Consider the following 14,108-nt stretch of genomic DNA (forward strand, 5'->3'; position numbering starts at 1 on the left):
CAGTAAAAAAAAAAAAATTGTTCTTATTATATGAAAAACTAAAAACTTTATCTCAGGTAAGAAAGCCATTATTTAGGGGAAAAATCAGAAACAACGGCAGACTAACTAGAATAGCTTGCATTAGAGAGATGTTCTCAGTTCTCATCCCCTGATTAGTCAATTCAGGCGAAACTCCATAGATGGTGTTTTCCATTATGACTGAAACCTAAAAACTAGGTGTAAGAAATTTTTGTCATTAACAAGCTATAAATTCTGAATATTAGCTAAACATTTTTAAGTCACAAATACATAAAACACAGTTTTAAGAAGTCTCCTGATTAAAAGAAACTGGTTGCCAGAGTAACCAAATTTTGCATGCAAGAATTTGCCAAGCTGGATGCGTCATGTTCAAAGTTCTATGCACCAAAGAGTTTCACAAGCTGGAGCCACACTTCACTTTGTTCTTCTTTTACCATGCAATAATTATTAGTTTTGTGCATTCAATTTAAGCAAAAACAAGAAAGCAAGAGAATGAAATCAGCAACTGCCTTTTCACTCCACCCTTCTGGTTCTCTACCAGCCTTGATTACTGGTATGAAATTTGCTAATATCAGGGAGGCGTGTTCGCAGGCTGGAGATTGTAACCTGGCAGGAGTGTTTCAGGGACTCCACAGATGAAAAATGTAAGTCAGTTAATTCCTTTGTTTAGAACTGTTTCATCTTTGCAACATTTTCTGCTGAGATTGGCTAAAATCAAATTAGAGGCCCCTCCTGATAAGTATGAAAAAAGAATGAAAGTGTTTTATTGCATTGGGTTTCATAAGATTCTACCACCTGTGTTCTCTTGATTATAAGAATGAATGAATATTTATTTCTAGACATTAATTAAATTAGTAGCAGTGTTTCTTTATTACTGATTATAATTAAATCCAGTAATGGAGTGGCTTACATTTGGTAGTCTTGTTATATTTAGAAATAATCCAATATCTGGGGGTTTATTCAGTTTCCTGTATCTTTATAGTTCTTCAATGTTTGTATCATTTTTAGCATCATTCATACCTCCCATCCTATCCCAACCCAGTCTAATGATGCTGTTTCTCTGTCATTTATTTCTTCCTGGTTTATACTGGGTAGTTTACAAAAATAAGGCAAGAGAAGAGGAGTGTAGTTAATTATCAGCTCCATCTGTCATGTGTCTTTGGGCAGCTTCCTTAAATTCTCTAAGCCTCCCTTTTTGTTTGTTTGTTTGTTTGATCTGTGGAAGATAATAACATTCTAGCCAGCTCAGGGGATTGCTATGAAGATTTAAACGGAATAACAGATATGAAGAAGCTTTGCTAATTGCAAAAAGCTAGAAACATATATGGATTATGATACTGCCATTTGCCCCTTTCTGTAAAAACCTGATAGATAGGTAAATCAGAGCTGAAGGAGTTCATTAAAGCAATTTCACATTTTTAGGTAGAAAAAATGAAATACTCTGTGTTGTCACAGAGTAGAATAAAATATTGATGACATCTATGTTTCATTTCATTTCATCTATCATTTATGTAAACATAAATTTACACAAACTAAAGAGTGTAGTCCATTTCTTTAAAAAAATATTTATTTATTTTGAGAGGGAGAGAGAGAGTGCAAACAGGGAGAGGGGCAGAAAGAGAAGGGGAGAGAGAATCCCAAGGAGGCTACCTGCTGTTGGTGCAGAGCCCAACTGGGGCTCCATGTCACAAAACATTAGATCATGACCTGAGCAGAAGTCAAGAGTCAGACACCTAACAGACTGAGCCACCCAGGTGCGCCCCTACAGTGAGGTCCATTTCTAAGTCAAACCTCAAATTAAGGCTCTAATATTTTACACTGCTATTATTAGAATGAATTATGATTATTAAAATGAATTTTAAGGAGTGAATAAATGCATCTTAGAGGAAGATATAGCCCTAAAATGAAAATGTTCCGTAACCGTGCTATCCAATACAAAAGCCAAAAGCATCCATGGATCCCGATCATCTGAGTGCAGCTAGAGTAAATGAGGAACTAGACGTGTAATTTTATTTAGTTTTAAATAATTGAAATTCCAATTTAAATAATCTCATGTGGCAGCTGGCTACCATACTGAACAGTACAAACTTTTGTTTTAAGTCTCAGTTCTGCTACTTAGTATCTGTATGATCAGGACCAGTCTCTGCCTCCATTCCCTGATCTGTAAAATGAGATGTTGTCAGATTTGAAATTGTTGATATGGGAAAAGATGGTAGCATTAGTGCCTGGCACAAAGGAAGCACTGAATAACTGTAACTTATTATTAATGAGCATCAGTATGGTGGTGATCGTGGTGAGAATACTGCTGGTATAGGCAGTGTTACAGGTGGTATAGCCCTGTTCCAGCAGAATTTATCATAGCTATCTTTTCCACACATTCATGAAAAATATAAAGGTCCTAAAAAAATGAGACTATGTCATCAGAAGAACGATTTGGTTACTTTAAAAGCAATGATCATAAAGACTATGTTAATACATGTAAATATATTCATAAAATAATTTTAAGGGAACAAATTACAAAAATGGTTTTTCTATTGACTGGTTTGAGTATGAAAAGTTCATATTTACATACCAACAAACATTGGTTTATACTTACGAGTTAGGGAACTGAAACTGACAGTACAAGTCACTTGTCCACATAAAATAGTAATTGTCAGGTATCTCTTTTTTGAATAAAAGTGAACCCTCATTTCTCTGCATACCAGTAACTTTTGAAAGATGAATGCAAGTGATTTTTTTTAATTTTATACATCATTTGGAAGCCATTAACTAATTGCAGATACAGTATTCACAGCTGAGGCTGCAGATAAATTGTAAAGCATATGAACTAATATAAACTTTATCCTGAGAGTACTAAGAAACAAATTAATCAGATTAATGTGTTAAAAATATCCTCCAGAATTTTTTTTTTAATTTCAAAATGCTATCTTTAAAATCTTAGCTAACATTACACTTACTTCTCCTCTGAGGTTAGGATCAAGAAAAATATTTCCACTATCACCAATTCCATTCATTATATTGTAGAGCACAGACAATGTAGGACAAGTAAGAGAAATAGAAAGTATAAGTATTGGAAAGAAGAAGTAAACCTGTTTCATTTGCAGTTGACACAGTTTTGTTCATAGAAATTTCAAAATAAGCTACATATAAACTATTATATATGAGTGTATTTAGAAAGTTGCTGGATACAGGGTTAACATACAAAGAATCAATTGCACATCTTGCCTCAAACAATACAATAATGAAATTTACATGCATATATATGCAGTCACATCAAAAATCATCAAATATCCTAGGTATAAGTCTGTCAAAATATATGGAAGATCTATACCCTGGAAAGCGTAAAACGCTATTGAGAGAATTAAAGATTTAACTAAATTGAGACATATACATGTGGAATTTATACCATTTCCCTAAATTAGAAGACTAAGATTGTTAAGATGTTAATTTTTCTTAAACTGTTCAGTAATTTAAGTGAAATCAAAATTAAAATCTCACATTTGTTGTTGTTGTTGTTGTTGTTTATGGTGTGTGTGCGTGTGTGTGTAAAAATTGACAAGTTAATTTTAAAATTTATAAGAAGATGCAGAGAACCTCTAGTAGCCAACCCAAAACAAAACAAAACAAAAAGTAGGACACTTACATTACCCATTTATAAGACTTACTATAAACCTAAAATAATTAAGACCATACATACTGGCATAATATAAACAGAATATAATAGAATAAAAGCAGGCCCATACACTTATGTTCATCTGAATTATGATTAAAATGTAATTCAGTGAGGAAAACACTGAGTTTTCCATAAATGATGCTGGAACAATTAGTATCCACATGGGGGGAAAGGAATTTTGACCCTTGTTTTATACCACATGTAAAAAAAATAAAAATAAAAACGGATTAAGAACTCCAATCCTAGAAGTATAGACAATAAAACTTCTAAAAAAAGACATAGGAGAACGAACGTGTACATGACCTCGAGGTAGAATAGAAAATTAAAAGCACCAACTAAAAAAGAAAAATAATACATTGGTCCTAATTAAAATTGGTTATTTAAGGGGCGCCTGGGTGGCGCAGTCGGTTAAGCGCCGACTTCAGCCAGGTCACGATCTTGCGGTCCGTGAGTTCGAGCCCCGGGTCAGGCTCTGGGCTGATGGCTCGGAGCCTGGAGCCTGTTTCCGATTCTGTGTCTCCCTCTCTCTCTGCCCCTCCCCCGTTCATGCTCTGTCTCTCTCTGTCCCAAAAATAAATTAAAAAAAGTTGAGTAAAATTGGTTATTTAAGCCTTAAAATCATTAGGGAAATTACTAAAACTAAGTATTTATAACACATATTTGATAAAAGCTTATATCTGGAATATATGAGAAAATGAAAAAAAATAGGTATATTCATCTGCCAAAAGGCAAACCAAGATAATTGAGTGCAAATGCCCATCTACAGACTTGTACAGGGATATTTAGCTTTATTAACTAATAAAAGCCCTAAACTGAAAGCAATCCATCAATAGAGGAGTACACAAATTGTGAGCTATTTATATAATAGAATACTATACAGCAATAAAAGAATATTATATCTATGTATATATGTATATTTATATTATAAATATGTATATATTCAGGTATATATGTATATACACAGGTGTGTGTATATATATATTTATATATCTATATGTATACAATTTTTTCTTTTTTCTCAAATTATTACTAGTCTCCATCTTACAGTGTGAGGATTTTCTCCATCAAGGTGTCTTCACAATGAACTTGGCATTAACTGATCAGGTTTAAGGGAATTGAAAAACAGGACAAAATCATATTATTGAAGAAAACTTGTTCATTATAATGAATTGTGAGTTGGACTTATCAGCAATTCATTTTATCTCCTTAATTTAGAGGGGAAAAGACGATATTTTACACGAAGAGATTTAAAAACAACTTTATTTTCTAAAACAAGGAAACATTCCTATGTACAGCTATTCACTATAAACTTCTTGTTTAATTGTTATGCTTTTATGGACATGACTTGATGCTAGAAATTTATAGTATATGCCAAGTTAAAATAAGAATAATTTTAGGGGCACCTGGGTGGCTCAGTTGGTTGGGTCATGATCTCACAGTTTGTGGGTTTGAGCCCCGTATCGGGCTCTGTGCTGACAGCTCAGAGCCTGGAGCCTATTTCAGATTCTGTGTCTCCCCCTCTCTCACCCCCTCCCCTGCTCACTCTCTGTGTCTCTCTGTCTCTCAATAACAAATAAACGTTCAAAAAATAATTAAAAAAAAAGAATAATTTTAGACTTCATCATTGTATTGACATCCTTTTTAGCTTCACACCAAAAGTGCCATCAGAAAGAATATACAGTAGAAAATAAACACATTTACTGGCACACTTTTTATATCATAAACCAAACTTTAATATTTTAAAATAAAATACTCTACTTTACCATCAGTTACTTCCAAATATGCTTTTGTGATGATACTTCCAGCAACATTTAAAGTCTGGCAGATATAATAACCAACATCAGATCGCTGGACGTTAGTGATAGTGAGATCACCAGTCTGGGAGACTGAAAAACGGCTGGTTGACTGTGGTGGCTGATATGAGAAAAGCAAATTCTAGAACCCAGTATTTGGGAGGAAAGAATAACAATAGGTTAATTGCTAGGTTCTAATATTTTGGCATATATACATAAATATTTATAAACAGGTATATAAATGCATACACATACACATGCATACCACACAATATATACACAAATGAGCTAAATATTCTTTAATCACATACCCACATATGTAGATGTGCACACATATATAGACACCAAGTTTAATGACCTAGCCTTAAATAGGATCATTTTAAAATTTAAATAAATTCAAAATGTTGATAGGTGCTTTTATAACGATCAATTTCAAATAATACTAGATATAAAAGTAGTAGGTATCAACAGAGCTAAAACTTTTACATGTTAATCAAAACAAAGTCAAAGCTTTGCTTTATATATGTATGACTATTAGGACTATAAACAATAAATCCTTTAATATACAAACAAAATTAAAATTTAAGCACATTCTGACAAATTAAGTTCAAAGAAACTTTTTTGGCACCAGAAAAAATATCTCTGTTATCTGTCCATTATAAAAGTTCAGTAACTTTTATCAAACTGTAAATAGTTTCTTACTTCTCCTGTTAGATAGTGAGGCATATCCATTATGGATCATTTTGAAATTCAAATATTAAATTTAAGAATTCATAATGGAGTTTTATTTCTGTAGAAATTCATCTTATATACAAAGTCAACACAAGATGTGATATTATTTTATGGTACAAATTTCTACCTATGAATCTCAAAGTTTGTTCCCCTGTTAGAGTATATATATTTCATGGAAAATTAACACTTCATGAAATAAATAAATAAAGTCAAGATTTCTTCTAACCAAATAAAGTTGTTCCTTTTTACAAGTTTAATTGCCTTGGACAGACAGCTCAATCAGTTAAGTGTCTGACTCATGATTTCAGCTCAGGTCATGATCTCTCCTTTCCATGAGATTGAGCCCTGCGTGGGGCTCTGCACTGATGGTGTGAAGCTTGCTTGGAATTCTCTCTCCCTCTCTCTCTGCTCCTCCCCCACTCATGCACACACCCCCCCACCCCCACCATCTCAAAATAAATAAACATGAAAAAAATTAAATGAATAAAAGTTTCACTGCCTCTTAAAATATATAATTTTATAAAGGCTTATGTACTATTTCATGAATATATGTCCAGTGACAAAATTTTAGGAAAAAGTAAGTTGTATTTTTTTATTTTAATTTTTTTAGCAAGTTGTATCATTAAACTAAACCAAACCAAGTCAAAATCATTTCAAGATTTGATATAGAGTTTACATAATGAATAATTTATTTAAATAACTAAATGAGTCATTAGAATACTACTGTGTTAAGAAGTTCTAGTGGATTTACTATATAGATTTTCTTATATAATATGCTTTCAATTCTTTCTGCTCTACACATTTTTCTTTTTTTTTTCTTTTTTTTTTTTTTTTTTGCTGTAATTTGCTATCAGCAAAGTTGTTCTTCGAGGCCAAATGGAATGTGTTAGAAACAACAAAGGTACTGTAACTCAAATGATGGGTCTATATACCATAATCAACTTAATATTTGCCTACCAAAGTGGAAACAAAAGCGAACTTGTTACATCGCCTATGAAAGATTAGTGAGTGCAGTCAGTAAACTACCTATATGTTACTTCATATGAACACAATAGAAGCAAGACCATGAAACAACTCACCCAAGATTGAGTTAAGCAAAAAATAAAAGAAGCTAGGAATAACTGTATTAAAAAATGAATGAGAATCTTTTTTATAAGTATCAGAAACAAGCAATAGGAAATGCTTATTTTGTTGAAGAAGGCAAGTCAATAAGAGATAAGAAAAAAAAGACTTAGGTTTAAAAGCTATTTTAAAGTTTCCTATTATTTTTAATGTGAAATTATTTCAAAATTTCCTTTTTATTAAGGTAAAGCCTAATCGTGAACTTAGAATTTGTAACAGCATAGAATTTTACATTTTAGTTCAATGTATATAGAAAATTCTGGTTTATAAATGTTTAGAGAATGGGATTAGATAGCAAATCGCAATCAGATGATAGTTTTCAAAGAATTAGTATACACTGAACTGTATTTAACATGACATCTATATTAAACAGACTAACACATGGTTTGATGAATCTTTGACATGCAAAAATTGATATATATAGTTGATATTTATGTATATATGTATCTATATACACACACACATAAACATACATAAAGAAGTGAAGAAGACAGTTGAGAATCCTGACGTTTTCAGAGAAATTGCACTGAATAATTGCCATCTGTTTGAAATGTCTGTAAATCTCTGTTAACATATAATTACAGATACCTGAATAATAGAAATGATAATTAATTAAATTACACTGAGAAAAAGTACAGTTTTTTTTTTGTTTAATTTGGCTGAATTGGAGGTAAAGATAAATTATATATGATAATTACCATGCTATATATCACCCTATGTACCAAAACTAGGCAGGAAAATTAGACTTTTTTTAATGTTTCTTTATTTTTGAGAGAGAGAGGGAGACACAGCATGAGCAGGGGAAGGACAGAGAGAGAAGGAGACAGAGAACCTGAAGCAGACTCCAGGTTCTGAGCTGTCAGCACAGAGCCCAACAGGGGGCTCAAACCCACAAACTGTGAGATCATGACCTGAGCCAAAGTCTGACGTTTAACTGACTGAGCCACTCAGGCACCCCAGGAAAATTGCTTTTAGAATTACAACAATTAATGATTTTTTTTCTTCTCTTTCATTGTTGATGTCTTCTAGGGTATTCAGAGAATTTTCAGTTCTCTTAAAACAACTGTCTAACTAAATAAGGCTTTGGTTTTTCTTACATTTCAGGCACCCACCTTAGCTGACTGAAATATAGAACAAGGTCTTACCTGACTCCCCTCTCGTCTCCAAAAAATAGCTGGTTGAGGATTTCCAGTTGCTTCACACTGAAAAGTTACAGTTCGCCCCAAAGCAACAACCTGGTCACGGGGTTTCACAACAAAATGTGGAGGTTCTAAAGGAGATGAAACAAATTACACCAAATCAAAACACGTCGTTATTATCCTAATGGAGACAATTTGCTGATATCCCAAGTGCTGCCATTATTTTACATGACTCATTATGCACTATAACATGTACCCATTCTCATCCTTAATTTAATCGAAGTTAAAGTGTTAAGGGCATATTTATAGAAGAGAATAGAGATTTTTTGTGAAGCAGTTTTCTTTTTTTTTATTGGTTGACCTTCTAAGATTAATCTCCACATTAAAAAGAATTCTTGAGCTGCAATTTGACCCTTTACATTCAGTGTATACCTGAAATGTGTACGAATGAGTATCTTTTCTCATTTAGAGCTGCTTAAAGCTGAATGGACTTTAATCATATACACAAGGACCTCCTGACGTAAGCAGGCCCTGAAATTACTTTAATTTAACTCAAAAGCTCCTGAAATGCTACCATGGAAATTATAACCATTTAGAATCTTCAGTCCAATTACTTGAATGGAAATGAATTTAAAGCAATAGTTGAGTCAAATGCCTCCTTCATTTACATAGGCAAGGGCATGTTCAAACAGAATATATATGGAAATGAGGGCAAATTTGAAACATCTGCTCATCCTGACATTATAAATACTGCCAGCTTTGTCCAAACTGTTTGATTTATACAGACTTTAAATGGCCACTTCATCCAGCAGTAAATAGAGTGTCAGAAAATTGTGTCAGTTACATTGAGAGCAACGGCAGCTGAAAACACTAGGTGTGCTGATGGAGTCACTTCTGGGGGGAGAGAAAAAAGCTGTTTTTGGGGCCGTGCTTTATGCTTAGAAAAATACGCACTGAATGTAAGTCTTTTTACCTACTGTTTACACTTTTCAAATTCATTTCTTATCAGCTGTCTGAAACACCTAATTATTCTCCTCTCTTGTCTCAGTTCAAATTGAAGTGAACATTTCAAGCCAGACATTTAACAGTTTATACAGGATAGGGTTCTTCTAATCCACTTTTTAAGACTGTTCCATTATTTTAAACCTTTTCTTTAAAGGTACTTTTAGTTACTTATATCAGTCACTTAGGATAATGCCTTCAAGTGAAAATGAATTGAAAATTATATTCAGATTATGTCCACAAATGCTACACTGCTTACAAGAACATGACTTCTTTGTTAATGAAGTCGAGGATTTGAAAAAGGTAATTTTCTCTCCATAAATACATTCTAGGCAATTGCATCTAAGACATATAAACAAATGTTTATAATATATATTATATATAAATTTGTAAATCTCTCATTTGAAGTAAAAACCTCTTTTTTTTTTAAGAGAGAGATATAACAGAACTTGCTGAAGATTGCATGGTGGCAAAACTGAAGAAAGCAATTAGATCTCCTAACTTCTAGATTAGTGTGATTTCTTCCATACTCCCTTTTTATTTTTAATTGAGGTTTAGTAGAAATTATACCATTTAACTAGAAAATTATAGGAGACCAGAAAAATCAGGTCAAATGCCTTCAAATGTCCTATAACTTATAGGGAAGAAAATACAAAGTTAGGAGATACAGTTTAGGTTCAATTTGGTAACACTGAAGTTCTACCTTATAATTTTTTTTAACTCTGATTGTAATTGAGTGGTTTACTCATGAATTTAGCAAACACTGTCATTATCCAGGTATAATAACAGACATGTGTATCATTTCTTGGGGATTTTCCTCCATACATATCCATACAGGAACATTTGATTCCTTAGTTAAGGGCTGCAATAATTGAGGTAGAAATCAGATCAAAAAATTCAAAGGATTGACTAGATAATAAACTAAATCCAGAAGAGAGTTTGGTTTATTTCAATAAAAGAAAAAAAATGATTAATTAAATGAGTGGGAGAATATGACTTTCCAATATGTAGGGAATTTGAGTAGGAAAATATAAATGTTCAAACCACTCAGAGAAGTATAAACTTCGGGTGGTCTCTTTCCTAAATCTCAGAAGCATGTCTAATAACGTGTGCCAGAACCCATGTTTCTTTTATAAAATGCCAGCTCTCCTCAAACCTCAAAGACTTATTTGGGAACCAGGGATACAAACCCTTATGCTAACTACATTTATCCTGCAGCAATCCTTCCACACAGGATATCTGCCTGGAAATGAATTTACTATATTTTGCAGGCACATTCTCGAGCCAACATCAACAGTGACATCAGCCCCAAGATATGTCCTAGAAATATAACTTTAAAAAATCCTTTTCTACATGTATGTTGAATATGAGATGTAATTATATCTCCATGAAAAATTTAAATGGATTACATACGCCTCTATCTATCAATCTATCTATCATCATCACCTATCTATTTAGACTGAGAAGGCCATTCATCGCATCCATCTACTTGAAGTTTATGATGGAATGCTGGAATATTTTTCAAAGGCTACATTCTAACTTGTTATAATTAAAACTACAGAACCATGTTACTAATGTCATATATGGTCAGTATTGGAAATTTAGAAAATCAAACAAGCAAAGAAAAAAAGAAAACTACCCATAATTCAACCATGCAAAGTGGACCATAGTGTTTTAAAACATTCTTCTAAAATATCACTTCAATAACTCTTTAATAATCCATATACAAATTTACCTTAAATTATTTAATCAATCTATTGCTTTTAAATTTGGATTTGTTTCTAATTTTCACTATTAAAAACAATAGTGACAATAACATCCTTCCCAATTATATTCAAGGTTATTTCAACCGACAACTCTCCTATAGGGCATTTTCCTCCCAAACCTCCCAAACACTGAACATTAACATCTTTGCCAAACTGAGAATGAAATTTCCTACCAATTTGCCTTTGTGTATTAGTGAGATTAGACATTTATGTTCACATTACCTTGTCACTGATATCCTGTTTTTTGGGAATATTGTGTTCCTATGCTCATCTTTTTTTATTTTTAAGAACTATTGTTAGGTGAAAATTTCATCCATTTTTCATATGTGTTGTAGATATATTTTTCCATTTTGTTGACAACTGTTCTAATCTGGTTAAGCATTTTTGTTATTCTATCAATAAAATTACATAATATAGATTACATAATAAGTAATAAATTATGTAAACATTCACCTCCATTTTCATCCTATACTTTTGTCTTTATTTTTTTATGTTTAAATATTAATCCATATACATTTTTGTATATACAGTAGCATATAGAAAGCTATTTCTTTCAAATAGCCCCTTAGTACATCACCATTATTGAACAATCCATCCTATCTGTGTTAGTATGAACACCTTTATAATATCTATGTAGCATTTTAACTTAAAAAATAGGAAGCTTTTCTTAGGCCAAATTATTCCCTGGCACAGTACTTAGCATCCTCATGTAAAACTCCAAAAATGGTTTTCCAGCGTTTTTAAAGGGTGAGTGTACCTTCCCCAACATGCTGATCATGAGAGGACTTGGAAACGTAATGACTACATATATGAGGCCAAGTTTATCAGTGAGAAGTTTGATACATTTTAGAAGCATCATGCAATTATTTCTTACATAAAAGGAAATGAATCTGACACAAAGAAATGGAAATGAGTGCGAACAGCCCTAAGTGCAAGGTTATTCACCAAGAGGACTCCTAATGACAATTACTGAACAATAGTTACAAAAGCTTAGATAGACAGACATGAATTTATAAACATATTTTGGACCAAACAAACACCCCACATTGTTCTCTGGGCACCTCTCTTTGTTTGTTTATCTCATGAGATATAAATTGAAACAGTACTTAACTACGATATAGTCCTATCACTTATTTTATCACGCAATTAAGGACAGAAAAAAACAAAAGAATGCAGATCACACATCATTTAACAAGACATAAGGTTAGCAACCCCATTACCTTTACTCTTTGTCACAGTTACCCATACTTCCTGCAGACTTTATTCTGTGCAGTCTGTCTTTGTGGCCAATGACAAGTGAAACATGGAGGCTGATTGGTTGAAGGACATGGAAGGGTATGGATGGAAAGGGGAAGAGAAGTTCCAGTCACAGTGACACGGTGATTAGGAGATGGCCAATAAAATGTCAACTTACCAGACCCAACTAAAACAAAACAAAAAAAAAAGAAAACATGAAATAAATAAAAATAAAGAAACAGAAATGAAACAGAAAAAGTAATAAGATTTGACTTAACAATGATACTTCTTTTAATGTAAAATAAAGAACACATTAATATTTGGCTCATAAGCTCCATGAATGAATATTTGTTAGCATTTTAAGTATAATCATGAATAATTTAAGAGAAATAGAAATGAATCTTAAAATCTCTACTATGATTAAATGACAGAGCTACAATGGATGATATCTATACAATTCTAAAACACTTTTCAATGACTGCATTTTGCTATCAGATGACAGGGTTAGATAACTACATACGTAATGAGTTTAAAAACACAATAAATATTAACTGCTAATGCTACTTACAATAGAAATCAAGCATCTTAATCAAAGGCAAAATAGTGTTAAATCCTACAACTCTACCACCAGATTACTTTTAAAAGGTTCATGCTGCCAATGATATTCTATTAAATCTGTGTTTCTCATCCTTGAATAAGCACATAAATCACCCTAAGAATTGCTTAAAATACAAATGATAATTCCACAGGTTAGAAGTATGGCCTGAGATTTTGCATTTCTACCAAGCACTCAAGTGCTTCTGGTCCCCGACAGTAGGTTGAGGAGCAAAGTTACTAAAAGGTGTTATACTTAAATTCCTGCAGAATTTTAATTGAGAAGATACAGAAAAATGTGAACACATGAAAACAGACAAAACTTTATAAACCTATCTAATAAAGTCATAACGACATTACCTGCTTGCAAGGCTGAAACACTGGGCATATTAATATAGGAAGCGTGAGTAACATACTTTTTAAATACTGGAAAGTGATTGTTTTGTTTTATTCTTTTAGAAACAAAGGTATTAACTGCCAAACGCAAAACTTTTTCATAATAGCCCCATACACAGCAACAATATATTTTACTCAAATAAATAACTCCCATGTCTTTAAGTTAAATCAAATTAATTTGACTTGATATACATTCCTATAGTTTATTTTTTCATTTAATTTATTTTAATATTTTTTTATAAAGCATGGTGGAGAGGTGCAGGGCTGGGGGAGAGAGAGTGAGAGAGAGAGAGAGAGAGAGACAGAGAGAGACGGAGAGAGACAGAGAGAGACAGAGAGAGAGAGAGAGAGAGAGAGAGAGAATCTTAAGTGGGCTCCACACCCAATGTGAAACCTGATGTGGGGCTCGATCCCATGACCCTAGGATTATGACCTGAGCTGAAATCAAGAGTCAGGCACTCAACTGACTGAACTACCCAGGTGCCCCCATTCCTGTAGTATAAATACAGAAACTATTTCACTGCTTCTGTGAAATGGTACAATTGTAAAATAGTGACAATAACAAAACAGAACAATCAACTTCGATCAGACTATAAACAGCTTTCTCAAGTCACTTCCGACGTTGAATCTGAAATTA

At 32.8% G+C, this 14,108-nt stretch overlaps 1 protein-coding gene across 10 annotated transcripts in view; it reads right to left on the bottom strand.

The window, feature by feature from the left end:
- The window catches only part of ROBO1 (roundabout guidance receptor 1), a 1,129,831-nt gene that overhangs the window by 73,063 nt on the left and 1,042,660 nt on the right, over window positions 1-14,108 (bottom strand). For 8 of the 10 annotated variants that reach the window (XM_045036748.1, XM_045036754.1, XM_045036746.1 and 5 more), the window contains 3 exons: window positions 12,660-12,668; window positions 8,484-8,608; window positions 5,455-5,626 (listed from right to left, as the gene is read on the bottom strand). In XM_045036748.1, coding sequence (XP_044892683.1) covers window positions 5,455-5,626; window positions 8,484-8,608; window positions 12,660-12,668 — 306 coding nt within the window. The remainder of the gene's footprint in view (window positions 1-5,454; window positions 5,627-8,483; window positions 8,609-12,659; window positions 12,669-14,108) is intronic. The other 2 variants (XM_019839543.3, XM_045036752.1) reach the window with 1 other exon arrangement.

Source organism: Felis catus, chromosome C2 (genome assembly GCF_018350175.1).
Source record: "Felis catus isolate Fca126 chromosome C2, F.catus_Fca126_mat1.0, whole genome shotgun sequence".
NCBI classification, from domain to species: domain Eukaryota; kingdom Metazoa; phylum Chordata; class Mammalia; order Carnivora; family Felidae; genus Felis; species Felis catus.